This window comes from Pagrus major, chromosome 2, assembly GCF_040436345.1.
Source record: "Pagrus major chromosome 2, Pma_NU_1.0".
NCBI lineage: Eukaryota > Metazoa > Chordata > Actinopteri > Spariformes > Sparidae > Pagrus > Pagrus major.
This window is the reverse complement of record NC_133216.1, coordinates 12400235-12420405: the sequence shown is the minus strand read 5'-3', so window position 1 is coordinate 12420405 and position 20171 is coordinate 12400235. Positions and strand designations below refer to the sequence as shown.

Sequence of the window (20171 nt, the reverse complement as noted above, 5' to 3'; positions counted from 1 at the left end):
TTTCACAGATGAGGCCTCACTGCTGACCCCAGCACCAGTCCTTTCCTCTGTAAGCCCAGTGCTTTGTTTCAGAGCTGAGTTCAGCTCACACAAACTCAGAGACAAGATCAGGCCAATGAAGAGAGCGGAGATTTCCATCACTCAAGTGTCTGCAAGTGAGCAGACTGTGTGTGTGTTTCCACTGGTTTATATAGATTTTACAGACAAAAGCTTCCCTCCTACTATTCTCTGTCAGCCAACCATACATCAGAGAGAGGATGTCCCTTGGTCTTTGATGAAGTCTTCAACTTTTTAGCCACATGTAGAATTTCTTCCATTAAGAGTCCCTGTCTCTTTTCCTCTCTTGTCAAGTAACTATTGTAAATACCAGATATAATAATTTTGTCTTCCTCTTATATCTTTTGAGTGCGTTGTTTTAACGCATATTACATATATATGCATATGAACTTGAAAAAACTCTCACTTTCAATGGGTTTTTTATGTGATTTAATCACATTTCAATGACAACTGTGATAAAAAAAGATATTCAAAACACAACACTGAAATATAGAAAATGAATAGCCTTCAAATGTAAATATTTTATTCATTTAATTGAAGATTGTGTTGCATGTGAGGTGCCAAGTGGCCTGACTTTTACATTCGCTATGCCTGACCCGTAAATCTTGGAATTTAAATTTGTTATAACAATTTGAAATATTTAAAACACTTTTTAATTTTCTGCATTGTTCAGTAGTTTTCTGACTTAAAAAGAAACATTGCATGGACAAAAGAATAGGGGAAAAAAACAATGCAACTTTTAATCTTAGAAGTAGTTTGATCAGTTTGAGTCTTGTAAATTCCCTCTTCCTAAACTGCCTAGGTTAAAACCTTTCAAATGAAGTAAAAGCATGTTTGTACTCTTTTTGATCTGGGGAATTTGGATTCTGGATCAACACCTTGAGCTTTTTGTCAAGTTCTTTGGCCCATCATGAGTAGTTCTGGCAGTGTGACAAAACCCCTTGTCCTGCTGTGGGAGTCACTGCAATTGGGGGAGAACTGTTGCTAATGGGGAGGCCTTGACTGCAACAATGTTTGGGAGTGTGATGTATGTGAGGTCTCATCCACATGAATGCCAGGACCCAAAGTTTGCCAGCAGAACAATGTATTGTAACAAGATGTAGCAAGTGCATGTAGCAACAAGACTATTTAACTTTATATTTCAGTCAGTTTAATATTGCCATCTTAACAATTTTAAAACCTCAGATGTCTCAGGATTGATTTTTGTTCATTAAATGTTTCTTGGTGTTCTTCTCTGGCTTAAACAATATGATGTAACACTTTGGAGCAAATATACACAGTATTAGTCCAAAACTGGAGGCCAGAATAGCAAATATCTCCACAGCCACAGTAAATTTCCCAGGAGAGCTGACATACGCTGGGATAAATGTGATCCAGACTGCACAAAATATCAGCATGCTGAAGGTGATCAGCTTGGCCTCGTTAAAATTATCAGGTAGTTTCCGGGCTAGGACAGCTAAGACTAAGCAAAATCCAGCCAGTAGGCCTATGTACCCAAGTACAACCCAGAACCCAATAGCTGATCCTAATGCACACTCTAGGATGATTCTCTCCTTATATATAGTTAGGTTTTCGAATCGAAAAGGAGGACTAAGACACAACCAAATGGTACATATTAAAACTTGAATAAACGTGAAAGATACTACAGTTATCCTTTGCTGTAGAGGGCCGAACCATTTCATGACATTACTACCTGGGAGTGTAGCTTTGAAGGCCATTAACACGACTATAGTTTTCCCAAGAACGCAAGACATACAGAGGACGAAGGTGATCCCAAATGCTGTGTGGCGCAGCCTGCAGGACCAATCAGAGGGTGCTCCAATGAAAGTTAATGAACATAAGAAACATAGAGTCAGGGAGAAGAGCAGCAGGAAGCTCAGCTCAGAGTTGTTGGCCCTGACAATCGGGGATGTCCTGTGACGAAAGAAGATAGCTGTTGTCACAATGGCAAGACAGGCACCAGCAACTGAGAATGCAGCCAGGATGATTCCTAGGACCTCGTCAAAGGAAAGAAACTCTACAGGCTTGGGGAAACAAGTGTCTCTCTCTGCATTAGGCCAGAACTCCTTGGGGCAAGGGAAACAATCGGGGGAATCTGAAATGAATAGGAGAGGGCTTTTAGCAGTAATAAAGTTGATGTTGTAGACATGTCTTAAAAAAAAGAGAAAAGGAAGAAAAGAAAAAAGAAAAAACATACCTGTAGTATTGCTAATCTCTCCCTCAGGACACGGTATACAGTCATAACAGCAATTGGGTTTTCTTTTCTGAAGCACTTTACGAGATCCTGGAGGACAGCTTTCACTGCACACTGACACAGGCACCTGGCACATACATACATACAAACAAACTCACACATATTCTGGTGTTCCATGCAGGTCCTTGAATAAAAGGATTGGATTACACATTTTCAAGATCGTCTTTAAACAATAGTCAAATGCCAATATGTGTATTGTAATTGTTATTTTCTTCAAGTAACAATTACTCTTGTTCATAGAAAAAGGCCCTTCTGTCACAGTGCTTACTGTCTACTATATTTCTACATATACAAATATATTAAAAATCAGTATGAAAGCCTTCAGTTGGCTAATTTGCACCATGGTGGCAACAAGCATGCTGGCCAAAACAGCAAGTCACTGCAGCCTCCTCTTCTCACAATCAGCTAACCTGCACCATTCTAGCCCCCAGCCTGTCAGTGTCCAGTCTGTTAGGTGTCAGTCTTTGTCTCTGGCCTACAGAGGGCATCCGCCTTCGTAGACGCTGATTCCCGGCATTCAGAGGATTTCCGTCTTTGCCACTGGCCTCTGGCAGGGACCTGTGAGAGGTATTGCCTTTACTGCCAGTTTTGCCAGTTTATTCAGCTTCTAGTAGCTTCACCCATCCAGTTGTCCTACTGCCCTTCCTCCAGCGCTGACTAGCCTATGTCACTGGATCATTCTAGCTCGTCCTTTCATTTTAGTTTTAGCCAGGCTCTTCGTCCCCTTACCCAAACCCCAGAGCGATCCATGTGCATTTTGTAACCTTTTAGATCACCAAATTTGAAATTCTAATGTATTAGATTATTGTTGTTGGGCTCCTTACATGTTTGCCACCATCCATCCAAGTGAGATTCCTATTGATGCGGAACTCCTGGCCCTCCGGCAGTGATGCATCATAAAGCCCTACTGTCACCATCTCAATGCTGCCACTCTCACTTTGTTGCCAGTTAACCAGGTCGTATCTGGCCACAGGATCCCCATTGACATCAAATGACACATCATAACCATTTTGGGAAAAATTAACTTTCTTGAGTTGGCTAAGAACCTTTGAGGATAAGTAAAGTTAGACAAGGAGGTAGAGAAGGGAAAAGGGTAACCTAAATTTTATAAATTGCAGTATCGTGGTAACATGACATTGGTTATGTTCATGTAATCATGTTCATTGACCTGTTTGGACTCCATCCTAGTATATTTGTCACATTGAGCTGTAAAATTTGCGTCCTGACATGCTGCACTATGAATGGCATGTGCTATTGCATAAACAGCCTTGTACACCATGTTAGTGCCTCTGAGCTGAGATGTGTCAGTGTACGGGCTCTGAAGCGTCTGTATGTCTTCAGTTCCATCACACACAGTTTCTTCTTTGGCTGCATCTAAAAGCACACAAAGGAAGGGGAACATGTTTTTAGCTTTGACAATACGTATGATTTTACTATGATTATTTTTAATTCATGATTTCTATTTTTTATTTAAACTGTCAATAATCCCTGGAAAACATGCACATCTATATTTTTCAGATTTATTCATAAGAAATGCTTATTTTACATACAGTTTTGCAGACATGCTTATGTCTACTTTCTTCGAGCTGATTCATGCTGTGTTGGCGGTTATGTATACCAAGTCCAGTTAACACAGATCAGTAATCAGGTGTTATGATGTGAAGTCCAAAAGGCAAAAAAATGTCCACAACTTTTTAATTAATTACATACTGACCTCAGCTGTTTTAATAAGTGCAAATAAATAAATGTTCTGAGAATGTAATATAATTCTTTCGAATGAGTGTAAAATTATTTTTTGCTTTCCTTTTCATTTATTTCAACCATAAAACATACCTTGTACAAACTCATATAGTACTGCTTAAATGTAATTGGAATTAAAACGTGTGCTGTTGTAGCAAAGTTATTCTTCAAACGTCTAAATATAAATAGAAGAATAATGCTGTTATCTGAATAGACAAATGACCCACCTCCCCAAAAGTTAAATGAAATAAAAGGAGAGAAAATAAAAGAAATGAAAATACGATACAGTACTAAGAGCCAATGGGCAATTGTGGTGCATTTTTAAGAGTTTGGTGATTCCACAGTGTGTATCAATATCGTTCTAATAAATGTAAGAAGTAGACTTAAAAGTATGGCCAACTGTTTTTATCTATTTTCTTTTATATAAGAAACACTTTCAGTTTTTGCCAAAAGATATGATAACATAATTAGTCACACTTATAAAGGAAAAAATGTGTCCATTGTGTTCTTTTGATATCAGTAGATTTCCCTATCAACGGAAAACTGGGGTTTGATCTTAAAGAAGCTGCTTACATTTTAACATAGGAGGTCCCCTCAAACAGACAATCAACAAAACACAACCACATAGACCTGACTATGAATGTCGGCAACTTTCTCAACAACTTTCTCACCTTTTTCCATCCTGCAGTTGAACGCATCCTCCCAGAACTCAGTGAGCACTGGAGAGGCAGCCACTTTAGTTGGAGACAGATCTAGCAAGAATTCTCTTAGACCTGGGTTGACAGATGTTTGAATGCCAAATCCAATGGCTCCGGCACATAAATTGAACTTCAGCATTTCTCGGTAAGTTACCCAGTAACTGCCTATCCACTGGCGAGGTGGAGAAGGCTTGAGCGACAGCTCTCCCAGCAGGAGTGTTAATTCTGCAGAGTATGTAAATGCCACAATAACCACAGCTGTCGACCTGCAGGGACATTATAGTAATATTATATTATAACAAAACATTATCAAGATTCTTAAGATAAAGAAAAATGAGAGTTAGGCTACCTGATTAATAAAATAATAAATATGATAGAGAAAGACTACTTGCAAATTATTATCTTTTGTGTTGAATATAGAGTATTGGTCGCATCATGTAATAGAACAAACTTGATGAAGAAATATAGGCCTACATTCCCATTTTGCCACTCAGATAATCAAATAGTCTCCAGTCTTATGTTTGAACATTACATGTTTTTTGTGGTTTTGTGTGGAGATGTTCAGTGACAGCACAGGCAACAAAAGCACAATCAGTTATGCAGAAACCTGCGGATAACGTCAGCTACTCTCTGTATTCTGCTACGTGGGTGGGTCCGATGTAAAGATTCAGAGTATTCCACACAGATCCCCTCCTTCTGTGCTGCCTGCAGGAAAGATGCCATGCCATTATTGCCATAGTCTGAATCTGACCGGACAGCACCTATCCAAGTCCAGCCAAAGTGTTTCAGCAGCTTGGCCAGTGCATCAGCCAGAAACTGGTCACTGGGGATTGTTCTAAAGAAATTTGGGTAGTGCTGCTTATCAGACAGGCATGCACAAGTGGCAAAGTGGCTCACCTAAAAGAATTCAGCATTGTGATAAATTTACAGGGAGGAAAAAAAAAATCAGCACTGGCGGACACTGAAGAAATAGTTTGAAACAAATTCATAATATTTACTAGAGGAATGTTGAAGGGCCCGATGATGCGTGACATGCTGATAGATTGCGTGGACTCAGACTCGCCGACAATAGCCATAACCAAACCAGATTGTGAGCAATTGTCACCAGTGTAAAACACAGGGTCCAGGCCATTTGAAAGCTGGAATGTCACATGCATCGCCACAGGCACTGTGCTGCACGAGTCGTGGATCTCATAACCAAGTTTGATCCCTGGCAGCAGCTCTGTGCTGTTGTTAATCTCCTCGATGGCGAAGACCATTGCGAGCGAGAAGCGCAGTTCACGAGAGTCAATGCTGCACAAAGAAACTAATTTAATTGTTCAAATCTAGTTTTAACAGAAAAGACACAATTAAGCAGAACTGCTGTTCATGAGAATTATCACTGATGGCTGCACTGCATCTGTGAACAAAGTTTACATCACAGAGTGTCCAGCATAATTCAAAACATAGGATTAGATATCAGTCCGTACTGCACATATTTAAAAATAGTCAACATGTCGATCAAAAATGGCTGAATTTTTTTTTTCTTATCCTGGTAATGAAACATACATTTGCAAAAGTTTTAAATATTATACATGAACTTTCATCACACAAGGCAAAACATTTCTGACCCCATATAGTATAACATCCTCTTAACCACCACTTTTCCCTCTTACTAACCTCCCTGTGCACTTTAGTGGCTCAGGCATGGTGGTGTAATTATGCACTGATCTGTGTGTGTAGTGGTGAATGGCAAAAACACCACCAATAACGTAGTCACCATCCATTGAGAATGCAGGTAGACGAGTGGTACCCTGGAGTTTACATTTCACAGATGAGGCCTCACTGATGACGCCAGCACCAGTCCTTTCCTCTGTAAGCCCAGTGCTGTGTTTCAGAGCTGAGTTCAGCTCACACAAACTCAGAGACAAGATCAGGCCAATAAAGAGAGTGGAGATTTCCATCACTCAAGTGTCTGCATGTGAGCAGACTGTGTGTGTGTTTCCACTGGTTTATATAGATTTTACAGACAAAAGCTTCCCTCCTCCTACTCTCTGTCAGCCAACTATACATCAGAGAGAGGATGCCCTTGGTCTTTGATGAAGTCTTCAACTTTTTAGCCACATGTAGAGTTTCTTCCATTAAGAGTCCCTGTCTCCTTTCCTCTCTTGTCAAGTAACTATTGTAAATACCAGATATCATAATAATTTTGTCCTCCTCTTATATCTTTTGAGTGCGTTGTTTTAACGCATATTACATATATATGCATATAAACTTGAAAAAACTCACCTTCAATGGGTTTTTTATGTGATTTAATCACATTTCAATGACAGCTGTCATGAAAAAAGATAATAAAAAGATATTTAAAACACAACACTGAAATATAGAAAATGAATAGCATGTAAATGTAAATATTTTATTTATTTAATTGAAGATTGTGTTTCATGTGAGGTGCCAAGTGGTCTGACTTTTACATTCCCTATGCCTGACCCGTAAATCTTGGAATTTAAATTTGCTATAACAATTTGAAATATTTAAAACACTTTTTTAATTTTCTGCATTGTTTAGTAGTTCTCTGATTTAAAAAGAAACATTGCATGTACAAAAGAATAGGGGAAAAAAACAATGCAGCTTTTAATCTTAGAAGTAGTTTGATCAGTTTGAGTCTTGTAAATTCCCTCTTCCTAAACTGCCTAGGTTAAAACCTTTCGAATGAAGTAAAAGCATATTTCTACTCTTTTTGATCTGGGGAATTTGGATTCTGGGTCAACACCTTGAGCTTTTTGTCAAGTTCTTTGGCCCATCCTGAGTAGTTCTGGCAGTGTGACAGAACCCCTTGTCCTGCTGTGGGAGTCACTGCCATTGGGGGAGAACCGTTGCTAATGGGGGGGCCTTGACTGCGACAATGTTTGGGAGTGTGATGTATGTGAGGTCTCATCCACATGAATGCCAGGGCCCAAGGTTTGCCAGCAGAACGATGTATTGTAACAAAATGTAGCAAGCGCATATAGCAACAAGAGTATTTAACTTTATATGTCAGTTGGTTTAATATTGCCATCTTAACAATTTTAAAACCTGAGATGTCTCAGGATTGGTTTTTATTCATTAAATGTTTCTTGGTGTTCTTCTCTGGCTTAAACAATATGATGTAACACTTTGGAGCAAATATACACAGTATTAGTCCAAAACTGGAGGCCAGAATAGCAAATATCTCCACAGCCACAGTAAATTTCCCAGGAGAGCTGACATACGCTGGGATAAAGGTGATCCAGACTGCACAGAATATCAGCATGCTGAAGGTGATCAGCTTGGCCTCGTTAAAATTATCAGGTAGTTTCCGGGCTAGGACAGCTAAGACTAAGCAAAATCCAGCCAGTAGGCCTATGTACCCAAGTACAACCCAGAACCCAATAGCTGATCCTAATGCACACTCTAGGATGATTCTCTCCTTATATATAGTTAGGTTTTCGAATCGAAAAGGAGGACTAAGACACAACCAAATGGTACATATTAAAACTTGAATAAACGTGAAAGATACTACAGTTATCCTTTGCTGTAGAGGGCCGAACCATTTCATGACATTACTACCTGGGAGTGTAGCTTTGAAGGCCATTAACACGACTACGGTTTTCCCAAGAACGCAAGACATACAGAGGACGAAGGTGATCCCAAATGCTGTGTGGCGCAGCCTGCAGGACCAATCAGAGGGTGCTCCAATGAAAGTTAATGAACATAAGAAACATAGAGTCAGGGAGAAGAGCAGCAGGAAGCTCAGCTCAGAGTTGTTGGCCCTGACAATCGGGGATGTCCTGTGACGAAAGAAGATAGCTGTTGTCACAATGGCAAGACAGGCACCAGCAACTGAGAATGCAGCCAGGATGATTCCTAGGACCTCGTCAAAGGAAAGAAACTCTACAGGCTTGGGGAAACAAGTGTCTCTCTCTGCATTAGGCCAGAACTCCTTGGGGCAAGGGAAACAATCGGGGGAATCTGAAATGAATAGGAGAGGGCTTTTAGCAGTAATAAAGTTGATGTTGTAGACATGTCTTAAAAAAAAGAGAAAAGGAAGAAAAGAAAAAAGAAAAAACATACCTGTAGTATTGCTAATCTCTCCCTCAGGACACGGTATACAGTCATAACAGCAATTGGGTTTTCTTTTCTGAAGCACTTTACGAGTTCCTGGAGGACAGCTTTCACTGCACACTGACACAGGCACCTGGCACATACATACAAACAAACTCACACATATTCTGGTGTTCCATGCAGGTCCTTGAATAAAAGGATTGGATTACACATTTTCAAGATCGTCTTTAAACAATAGTCAAATGCCAATATGTGTATTGTAATTGTTATTTTCTTCAAGTAACAATTACTCTTGTTCATAGAAAAAGGCCCTTCTGTCACAGTGCTTACTGTCTACTATATTTCTACATATACAAATATATTAAAAATCAGTATGAAAGCCTTCAGTTGGCTAATTTGCACCATGGTGGCAACAAGCATGCTGGCCAAAACAGCAAGTCACTGCAGCCTCCTCTTCTCACAATCAGCTAACCTGCACCATTCTAGCCCCCAGCCTGTCAGTGTCCAGTCTGTTAGGTGTCAGTCTTTGTCTCTGGCCTACAGAGGGCATCCGCCTTCGTAGACGCTGATTCCCGGCATTCAGAGGATTTCCGTCTTTGCCACTGGCCTCTGGCAGGGACCTGTGAGAGGTACTGCCTTTACTGCCAGTTTTGCCAGTTTATTCAGCTTCTAGTAGCTTCACCCATCCAGTTGTCCTACTGCCCTTCCTCCAGCGCTGACTAGCCTATGTCACTGGATCATTCTAGCTCGTCCTTTCATTTTAGTTTTAGCCAGGCTCTTCGTCCCCTTACCCAAACCCCAGAGCGATCCATGTGCATTTTGTAACCTTTTAGATCACCAAATTTGAAATTCTAATGTATTAGATTATTGTTGTTGGGCTCCTTACATGTTTGCCACCATCCATCCAAGTGAGATTCCTATTGATGCGGAACTCCTGGCCCTCCGGCAGTGATGCATCATAAAGCCCTACTGTCACCATCTCAATGCTGCCACTCTCACTTTGTTGCCAGTTAACCAGGTCGTATCTGGCCACAGGATCCCCATTGACATCAAATGACACATCATAACCATTTTGGGAAAAATTAACTTTCTTGAGTTGGCTAAGAACCTTTGAGGATAAGTAAAGTTAGACAAGGAGGTAGAGAAGGGAAAAGGGTAACCTAAATTTTATAAATTGCAGTATCGTGGTAACATGACATTGGTTATGTTCATGTAATCATGTTCATTGACCTGTTTGGACTCCATCCTAGTGAATTTGTCACACTGAGCTGTAGAATTTGCATCCTGACATGCTGCACTATGAATGGCATGTGCTATTGCATAAACAGCCTTGTACACCATGTTAGTGCCTCTGAGCTGAGATGTGTCAGTGTAAGGGCTCTGAAGCGTCTGTATGTCTTCAGTTCCATCACACACAGTTTCTTCTTTGGCTGCATCTAAAAGCACACAAAGGGAGGGGAACATGTTTTTAGCTTTGACAATACGTATGATTTTACTATGATTATTTTTAATTCATGATTTCTATTTTTTATTTAAACTGTCAATAATGCCTGGAAAACATGCACATCTATATTTTTCAGATTTATTCATAAGAAATGCTTATTTTGCATACAGTTTTGCAGACATGCTTATGTCTACTTTCTTCGAGCTGATTCATGCTGTGTTGGTGGTTATGTATACCAAGTCCAGTTAACACAGATCAGTAATCAGGTGTTATGATGTGAAGTCCAAAAGGCAAAAAAATGTCCACAACTTTTTAATTAATTACATACTGACCTCAGCTGTTTTAATAAGTGCAAATAAATAAATGTTCTGAGAATGTAATATAATTCTTTCGAATGAGTGTAAAATTATTTTTTGCTTTCTTTTTCATTTATTTCAACCATAAAACATACCTTGTACAAACTCATATAGTACTGCTTAAATGTAATTGGAATTAAAACGTGTGCTGTTGTAGCAAAGTTATTCTTCAAATGTCTAAATATAAATAGAAGAATAATGCTGTTATCTGAATAGACAAATGACCCACCTCCCCAAAAGTTAAATGAAATAAAAAGAGAGAAAATAAAAGAAATGAAAATACAATACAGTACTAAGAGCGCAGGGGCAATTGTGGTGCATTTTTAAGAGTTTGGTGATTCCACAGAGTGTATCAATATCGTTCTAATAAATGTAAGAAGTAGACTTAAAAGTATGGCCAACTGTTTTTATCTATTTTCTTTTATATAAGAAACACTTTCAGTTTTTGCCAAAAGATATGATAACATAATTAGTCACACTTATAAAGGAAAAAATGTGTCCATTGTGTTCTTTTGATATCAGTAGATTTCCCTATCAACGGAAAACTGGGGTTTGATCTTAAAGAAGCTGCTTACATTTTAACATAGGAGGTCCCCTCAAACAGACAATCAACAAAACACAACCACATAGACCTGACTATGAATGTCGGCAACTTTCTCAACAACTTTCTCACCTTTTTCCATCCTGCAGTTGAACGCATCCTCCCAGAACTCAGTGAGCACTGGAGAGGCAGCCACTTTAGTTGGAGACAGATCTAGCAAGAATTCTCTTAGACCTGGGTTGACAGATGTTTGAATGCCAAATCCAATGGCTCCAACACAGAAGTTGAACTTCAGCATTTCTCGGTTAGTTGGCCAGTAACTGCCTATCCACTGGCGAGGTGGAGAAGGCTTGAGCGACAGCTCTCCCAGCAGGAGTGCTAATTCTGCAGAGGCTGAATATACCACAACAACCACAGCTGTCGACCTGCAGGGACATTATAGTAAATATTATATTATACCAACACATTATCAAGATTCTTAAGATAAGGCAAAATGTAGAGTTAGGCTACCTGATTAATACAATAATAAATATTATAGAGAAAGACTACTTGCAAATTATTATCTTTTGTGTTGAATATAGAGTATTGGTCGCATCATGTAATAGAACAAACTTGATGAAGAAATATAGGCCTACATTCCCATTTTGCCACTCAGATAATCAAATAGTCTCCAGTCTTATGTTTGAACATTACATGTTTTTTGTGGTTTTGTGTGGAGATGTTCAGTGACAGCACAGGCAACAAAAGCACAATCAGTTATGCAGAAACCTGCGGATAACGTCAGCTACTCTCTGTATTCTGCTACGTGGGTGGGTCCGATGTAAAGATTCAGAGTATTCCACACAGATCCCCTCCTTCTGTGCTGCCTGCAGGAAAGATGCCATGCCATTATTGCCATAGTCTGAATCTGACCGGACAGCACCTATCCAAGTCCAGCCAAAGTGTTTCAGCAGCTTGGCCAGTGCATCAGCCAGGAACTGGTCACTGGGGATTGTTCTAAAGAAATTTGGGTAGTGCTGCTTATCAGACAGGCATGCACAAGTGGCAAAGTGGCTCACCTAAAAGAATTCAGCATTGTGATAAATTTACAGGGAGGAAAAAAAAAATCAGCACTGGCGGACACTGAAGAAATAGTTTGAAACAAATTCATAATATTTACTAGAGGAATGTTGAAGGGCCCGATGATGCGTGACATGCTGATAGATTGCGTGGACTCAGACTCGCCGACAATAGCCATAACCAAACCAGATTGTGAGCAATTGTCACCAGTGTAAAACACAGGGTCCAGGCCATTTGAAAGCTGGAATGTCACATGCATCGCCACAGGCACTGTGCTGCACGAGTCGTGGATCTCATAACCAAGTTTGATCCCTGGCAGCAGCTCTGTGCTGTTGTTAATCTCCTCGATGGCGAAGACCATTGCGAGCGAGAAGCGCAGTTCACGAGAGTCAATGCTGCACAAAGAAACTAATTTAATTGTTCAAATCTAGTTTTAACAGAAAAGACACAATTAAGCAGAACTGCTGTTCATGAGAATTATCACTGATGGCTGCACTGCATCTGTGAACAAAGTTTACATCACAGAGTGTCCAGCATAATTCAAAACACAGGATTAGATATCAGTCCGTACTGCACATATTTAAAAATAGTCAACATGTCGATCAAAAATGGCTGAATTTTTTTTTTCTTATCCTGGTAATGAAACATACATTTGCAAAAGTTTTAAATATTATACATGAACTTTCATCATACAAGGCAAAACATTTCTGACCCCATATAGTATAACATCCTCTTAACCACCACTTTTCCCTCTTACTAACCTCCCTGTGCACTTTAGTGGCTCAGGCATGGTGGTGTAATTATGCACTGATCTGTGTGTGTAGTGGTGAATGGCAAAAACACCACCAATAACGTAGTCACCATCCATTGAGAATGCAGGTAGACGAGTGGTACCCTGGAGTTTACATTTCACAGATGAGGCCTCACTGATGACGCCAGCACCAGTCCTTTCCTCTGTAAGCCCAGTGCTTTGTTTCAGAGCTGAGTTCAGCTCACACAAACTCAGAGACAAGATCAGGCCAATAAAGAGAGTGGAGATTTCCATCACTCAAGTGTCTGCATGTGAGCAGACTGTGTGTGTGTTTCCACTGGTTTATATAGATTTTACAGACAAAAGCTTCCCTCCTCCTACTCTCTGTCAGCCAACTATACATCAGAGAGAGGATGCCCTTGGTCTTTGATGAAGTCTTCAACTTTTTAGCCACATGTAGAGTTTCTTCCATTAAGAGTCCCTGTCTCTTTTCCTCTCTTGTCAAGTAACTATTGTAAATACCAGATATCATAATAATTTTGTCCTCCTCTTATATCTTTTGAGTGCGTTGTTTTAACGCATATTACATATATATGCATATAAACTTGAAAAAACTCACCTTCAATGGGTTTTTTATGTGATTTAATCACATTTCAATGACAGCTGTCATGAAAAAAGATAATAAAAAGATATTTAAAACACAACACTGAAATATAGAAAATGAATAGCCTGTAAATGTAAATATTTTATTTATTTAATTGAAGATTGTGTTTCATGTGAGGTGCCAAGTGGTCTGACTTTTACATTCCCTATGCCTGACCCGTAAATCTTGGAATTTAAATTTGCTATAACAATTTGAAATATTTAAAACACTTTTTTAATTTTCTGCATTGTTTAGTAGTTCTCTGATTTAAAAAGAAACATTGCATGTACAAAAGAACAGGGGAAAAAAACAATGCAGCTTTTAATCTTAGAAGTAGTTTGATCAGTTTGAGTCTTGTAAATTCCCTCTTCCTAAACTGCCTAGGTTAAAACCTTTCGAATGAAGTAAAAGCATATTTCTACTCTTTTTGATCTGGGGAATTTGGATTCTGGGTCAACACCTTGAGCTTTTTGTCAAGTTCTTTGGCCCATCCTGAGAAGTTCTGGCAGTGTGACAGAACCCCTTGTCCTGCTGTGGGAGTCACTGCCATTGGGGGAGAACCGTTGCTAATGGGGGGGCCTTGACTGCGACAATGTTTGGGAGTGTGATGTATGTGAGGTCTCATCCACATGAATGCCAGGGCCCAAGGTTTGCCAGCAGAATGATGTATTGTAACAAAATGTAGCAAGCGCATATAGCAACAAGAGTATTTAACTTTATATGTCAGTTGGTTTAATATTGCCATCTTAACAATTTTAAAACCTGAGATGTCTCAGGATTGATTTTTGTTCATTAAATGTTTCTTGGTGTTCTTCTCTGGCTTAAACAATATGATGTAACACTTTGGAGCAAATATACACAGTATCAGTCCAAAACTGGAGGCCAGAATAGCAAATATCTCCACAGCCACAGTAAATTTCCCAGGAGAGCTGACATACGCTGGGATAAAGGTGATCCAGACTGCACAGAATATCAGCATGCTGAAGGTGATCAGCTTGGCCTCATTAAAATTATCAGGTAGTTTCCGGGCTAGGACAGCTAACACTAAGCAAAATCCAGCCAGTAGGCCTATGTACCCAAGTACAACCCAGAACCCAATAGCTGATCCTAATGCACACTCTAGGATGATTCTCTCCTTATATATAGTTAGGTTTTCGAATCGAAAAGGAGGACTAAGACACAACCAAATGGTACATATTAAAACTTGAATAAATGTGAAAGATACTACAGTTATCCTTTGCTGTAGAGGGCCGAACCATTTCATGACATTACTACCTGGGAGTGTAGCTTTGAAGGCCATTAACACGACTACGGTTTTCCCAAGAACACAAGACATACACAGGACGAAGGTGATCCCAAATGCTGTGTGGCGCAGCCTGCAGGACCAATCAGAGGGTGCTCCAATGAAAGTTAATGAACATAAGAAACATAGAGTCAGGGAGAAGAGCAGCAGGAAGCTCAGCTCAGAGTTGTTGGCCCTGACAATCGGGGATGTCCTGTGACGAAAGAAGATAGCCGTTGTCACAATGGCAAGACAGGCACCAGCAACTGAGAATGCAGCCAGGATGATTCCTAGGACCTCGTCAAAGGAAAGAAACTCTACAGGCTTGGGGAAACAAGTGTCTCTCTCTGCATTAGGCCAGAACTCCTTGGGGCAAGGGAAACAATCGGGGGAATCTGAAATGAATAGGAGAGGGCTTTTAGCAGTAATAAAGTTGATGTTGTAGACATGTCTTAAAAAAAAGAAAAAAGGAAGAAAAGAAAAAAGAAAAAACATACCTGTAGTATTGCTAATCTCTCCCTCAGGACACGGTATACAGTCATAACAGCAATTGGGTTTTCTTTTCTGAAGCACTTTACGAGTTCCTGGAGGACAGCTTTCACTGCACACTGACACAGGCACCTGGCACATACATACATACAAACAAACTCACACATATTCTGGTGTTCCATGCAGGTCCTTGAATAAAAGGATTGGATTACACATTTTCAAGATCGTCTTTAAACAATAGTCAAATGCCAATATGTGTACTGCAATTGTTATTTTCTTCAAGTAACAATTACTCTTGTTCATAGAAAAAGGCCCTTCTGTCACAGTGCTTACTGTCTACTATATTTCTACATATACAAATATATTAAAAATCAGTAGGCTAATTTGCACCATGGTGGCAACAAGCATGCTGGCCAAAACAGCATGTCACTGCAGCCTCCTCTTCTCACAATCAGCTAACCTGCACCATTCTAGCCCCCAGCCTATCAGTATCCAGTCTGTTAGGTGTCAGTCATTGTCTCTGGCATCAAGAGGGGATCCGCCTTCATAGACTCTCCTTCCCGGCATTCAGAGGATTTCTGTCTTTGCCACTGGCCTCTGGCAGGGACCTGTGAGAGCTACTGCCTTAAGTGCCAGTTTTGCCAATTTATTCAGCGTCTAGTAGCTTCGCCCATCCGGTTGTCCTACTGCCCTTCCTCCAGCGCTGACCAGCCTATGTCACTGTATCATTCTAGCTTGTCCTTTCATTTTAGTATTAGCCAGTCTCTTCGTACCCTTACCCAAACCCCAGAGCGATCCATGTGCATTTTCCGGTGTCAAATTTTGTGCCCTTTTAGATCACCAAATTTGAAATTCTAATATATTAAATTATTACTGATGGGCTCCTTACATCTTTGCCACCATCCATCCAAGTGAGATTCCTGTTGATGTGCAACTCCTGGCCCTCCGGCAGTGATGCATCATAAAGCCCTACTGTCACCATCTCAATGCTGCCACTCTCACTTTGTTGCCAGTTAACCAGGTCGTATCTGGCCACAGGATCCCCATTGACATCAAATGACACATCATAACCATTTTGGGAAAAATTCACTTTCTTGAGCTGGCTAACGACCTTTGACAATAAGCAAAGTTAGACAAGGAGGTAGAAAAGGGAAAACATTAACCTGAATATTATAAATTACATAATCGTGGTAACATGAAATTGGTTATGTTCATGTAATCATGTTCATTGACCTGTTTGGACTCCATCCTAGTGAATTTGTTACACTGAGCTGTAGAATTTGCATCCTGACATGCTGCACTATGAATCGCATGTGCTATTGCATAAACAGCCTGGTACACTGTGTTAGTGCCTCTGAGCTGAGATGTGTCAGTGTACGAGCTCTGTAGCATCTGTATGTCTTCAGTTCCATCACACACAGTTTCTTCTTTGGCTGCATCTAAAAGCACATAAAGGAAGGGGAACATGTTTTTAGCTTTGACAATATGTATGATTTTACTATGATTATTTTTAATTCATGATTTCTATTTTCATTTAAACTGTCAACAATGCCTTGAAACATGCTTATCTATATTTTTCAGATTTATTCATAAGAAATGCTTATTTTACATACAGTTTTGCAGACATGCTTTCATTTACTTTCCTCAAGGTGATTCATGCTGTGTTGGTGGTTATGTATACCAAGTCCAGTTAACACAAATCAGTAATCAGGTGTTATGATGTGAAGTCCAAAAGGCAAAAAAATGTCCACAACTTTTTAATTAATTACATACTGACCTCAGCTGTTTTAATAAGTGCAAATAAATAAATGTTCTGAGAATGTAATATAATTCTTTCGAATGAGTGTAAAATTATTTTTTGCTTTCCTTTTCATTTATTTCAATCACAAAACATACCTTGTAGAAACTCATATAGTACTGCTTAAATGTAATTGGAATTGAAACGTGTGCTGTTCAAGCAAAATTATTCTTCAAACGTCTAAATATAAATGAAGAATAATGCTGTTATCTGAATCGACAAATGACCCACCTCCCGAAAATTTAAATAAAATCAAATCAAATCAAATCAAAGAAATGAAAATACGATACAGTACTAAGAGCCCAGGGGCCATTGTGGTGCATTTTTAAGAGTTTGGTGATTCCACAGTGTGTATCAATATCGTTCTAATAAATGTAAAAAATAGACTTAAAAGTAGGGCCAACTGTTTTTATCTGTTTTCTTTCATATAAGAAACTCTTTCAGTTTTTGCCAAAAGATATAATAACATAATTAGTCATACTTATAAAGGAAAAAATGTGTCCATTGTGTTCTTTTGATATCAGTAGATTTCCCTATCAACGGAAAACTGGGGTTTGATCTTAAAGAAGCTGCTTACATTTTAACATAGGAGGCTCCCTCAAACAGACAATCAACAAAACAAAACCACATAGACCTGACTATGAATGTCAGCAATGTACAACTTTCTCACTTTTTCCCATCTTGCAGTTGAACGCATCCTCCCAGAACTCAGTAAGCACTGGAGAGGCAGCCACTTTAGTTGGAGACAGATCTAGCAAGAATTCTCTTAGACCTGGGTTGACAGATTTTTGAATGCCAAATCCAATGGCTCCGGCACAGAAGTTGAACTTCAGCATTTCTTGGTTAGTTGGCCAGTAACTGCCTATCCACTGGCGAGGTGGAGAAGGCTTGAGCGACAGCTCTCCCAGCAGGAGTGTTAATTCTGCAGAGGCTGAAATTGCCACAATAACCACAGCTGTCGACCTGCAGGGACATCATAGTGAATGTTATATTATACCAAAACATTATCAAGATTCTTAAGATAAAGAAAAATGAGAGTTAGGCTACCTGACTATTAAAATAATAAATATGATAGAGAAAGACTACTCGCAAATTATTATCTTTTGTGTTGAATATAGAGTATTGGTCTCATCATGTAATAGAACAAACTTGATGAAGAAATATAGGCCTACATTCCCAATCTGCCACTAAGATAATGAAATAGTCTCCAGTTTTATGTTTGAACACTACATGTTTTTTGTGGTTTTGTGTGGATATGTTCAGTGACAGCACAGGCAACAAAAGCACAATCAGTGATGCAGAAACCTGCGGATAACGTCAGCTACTCTCTGTATTCTGCTACGTGGGTCGGTCCGATGTAAAGATTCAGAGTATTCAACACAGATCCCCTCCTTCTGTGCTGCCTGCAGGAAAGATGCCATGCCATCATTGCCATAGTCTGAATCTGACCGGAAAGCACCTATCCAAGTCCAGCCAAAGTGTTTCACCAGCTTGGCCAGTGCATCAGCCAGGAACTGGTCACTGGGGACTGTTCTAAAGAAATTCGGGTAGTACTGCTTATCAGACAGGCATGCACAAGTGGCAAAGTGGCTCACCTAAAAGAATTCAGCATTGTAATAAATTTACAGGAAAGAAAAACAAGTCAGCACTAGCGGACACTGAAGAAATAGTTTGAAACAAATTCATAATATTTACTAGAGGAATGTTGAAGGGCCCGATGATGCGCGACATGCTGATAGATTGCGTGGACTCAGACTCGCCAACAATAGCCATCACCATACCAGATTGTGAGCAATTGTCACCAGTGTAAAACACAGGGTCCAGGCCATTTGAAAGCTGGAATGTCACATGCATCGCCACAGGCACTGTGGTGCACGAGTCGTGGATCTCATAACCAAGTTTGATCCCTGGCAGCAGCTCTGTGCTGTTGTTAATCTCCTCGATGGCGAAGACCATTGCAAGCGAGAAGCGCAGTTCACGGGAGTCAATGCTGCACAAAGAAACTAATTTAATTGTTCAAATCTAGTTTTAACAGAAAAGACACAATTAAGCAGAACTGCTGTTCATGGGAATTATCACTGATGGCTGCACTGCATCTGTGAACAAAATTTACATCACAGAGTGACCAGCATAATTCAAAACACAGGATTAGATATCAGTCCATAATGCACATATTTAAAAATAGTCAACATGTCGATCCAAAAATGGCTCAATTCTTTTTTCTTATCCTGGTAATGAAACATACATTTGCAAAAGTTTTAAATATTATACAAAAGCTTTGAAACATCATATAAAGCAAAACATTTCTAACCCCATATAGTGTAACATCCTTTTATCCACCACTTTGCCCTCTTACTAACCTCCCTGTGCACTTTAGTGGCTCAGGCATGGTGGTGTAATTATGCACCCGTCTGTGTGTGTAGTGATGAAGGGCAAAAACACCACCAATAACATAGTCACCATCCATTGAGAATGCAGGTAGACGAGTGGTACCCTGGAGTTTACATTTCACAGATGAGGCCTCACTGCTGACCCCAGCACCAGTCCTTTCCTCTGTAAGCCCAGTGCTTTGTTTCAGAGCTGAGTTCAGCTCACACAAACTCAGAGACAGGATCAGGCCAATAAACAGAGCGGAGATTTCCATCACTCAAGTGTCTGCATGTGAGCATGCTGTGTGTGTGTTTCCACTGGTTTATATAGATTTTACAGAAAAAAGCTTCCCTCCTCCTACTCTCTGTCAGCCAACTATACATCAGAGGGAGGATACCCTTGGTCTTTGATGAAGTCTTCAATTTTTTAGCCACATGTAGAGTTTCTTCCATTAAGAGTCCCTGTCTCTTTTCCTCTCTTGTCAAGTAACTATTGTAAATACCAGAGATCATAATAATTTTGTCCTCCTCTTATATCTTTTGAGTGCGTTGTTTTAACACATATTACATATATATGCATATGAACTTGAAAAAACTCACCTTCAATGGGTTTTTTATGTGATTTAAT

General features: G+C 39.7%; 3 protein-coding genes across 3 annotated transcripts; all 3 read right to left on the bottom strand.

Annotated features, from left to right (window-relative positions):
- Positions 1 to 1202: 1202 nt before the first annotated feature.
- On the bottom strand, positions 1203 to 6515 carry LOC141019172 (extracellular calcium-sensing receptor-like). Its single transcript, XM_073494018.1, is given in 8 exon segments — positions 1203 to 2152; positions 2255 to 2378; positions 3136 to 3357; positions 3480 to 3685; positions 4723 to 5015; positions 5357 to 5646; positions 5748 to 6042; positions 6409 to 6515. Coding segments are annotated over 8 exon segments (2487 nt in total).
- A 944-nt stretch (positions 6516 to 7459) lies between these two features.
- Positions 7460 to 13079, bottom strand: LOC141019165 (extracellular calcium-sensing receptor-like). Its single transcript, XM_073494008.1, is given in 8 exon segments — positions 7460 to 8718; positions 8821 to 8944; positions 9698 to 9919; positions 10042 to 10247; positions 11285 to 11577; positions 11921 to 12210; positions 12312 to 12606; positions 12973 to 13079. Coding segments are annotated over 8 exon segments (2796 nt in total).
- A 1298-nt stretch (positions 13080 to 14377) lies between these two features.
- On the bottom strand, positions 14378 to 19130 carry LOC141019159 (extracellular calcium-sensing receptor-like). Its single transcript, XM_073494001.1, has 7 exons — positions 18870 to 19130; positions 18480 to 18769; positions 17845 to 18137; positions 16610 to 16815; positions 16266 to 16487; positions 15385 to 15508; positions 14378 to 15282 (listed from the first exon to the last, which is right to left on the bottom strand). Exons 1-7 carry the CDS (start codon positions 19128 to 19130, stop codon positions 14378 to 14380), a joined length of 2301 nt encoding a protein of 766 aa, XP_073350102.1.
- Positions 19131 to 20171: the final 1041 nt, after the last annotated feature.

What these genes read in the sequence shown, in the direction of transcription:
- LOC141019159 (XM_073494001.1), bottom strand. Translation starts at nt 19,130, where the DNA reads ATGGTCTTCGCCATCGAGGAGATTAACAACAGCACAGAGCTGCTGCCA. An exon ending in GGCCCTTCAACATTCCTCTA is followed by an intron (nt 18,770 to 18,869) that starts GTAAATATTATG and finishes GAATTCTTTTAG; the next exon opens with GTGAGCCACTTTGCCACTTG. An exon ending in CTAGGATGGAGTCCAAACAG is followed by an intron (nt 16,488 to 16,609) that starts GTCAATGAACAT and finishes TTATTGTCAAAG; the next exon opens with GTCGTTAGCCAGCTCAAGAA.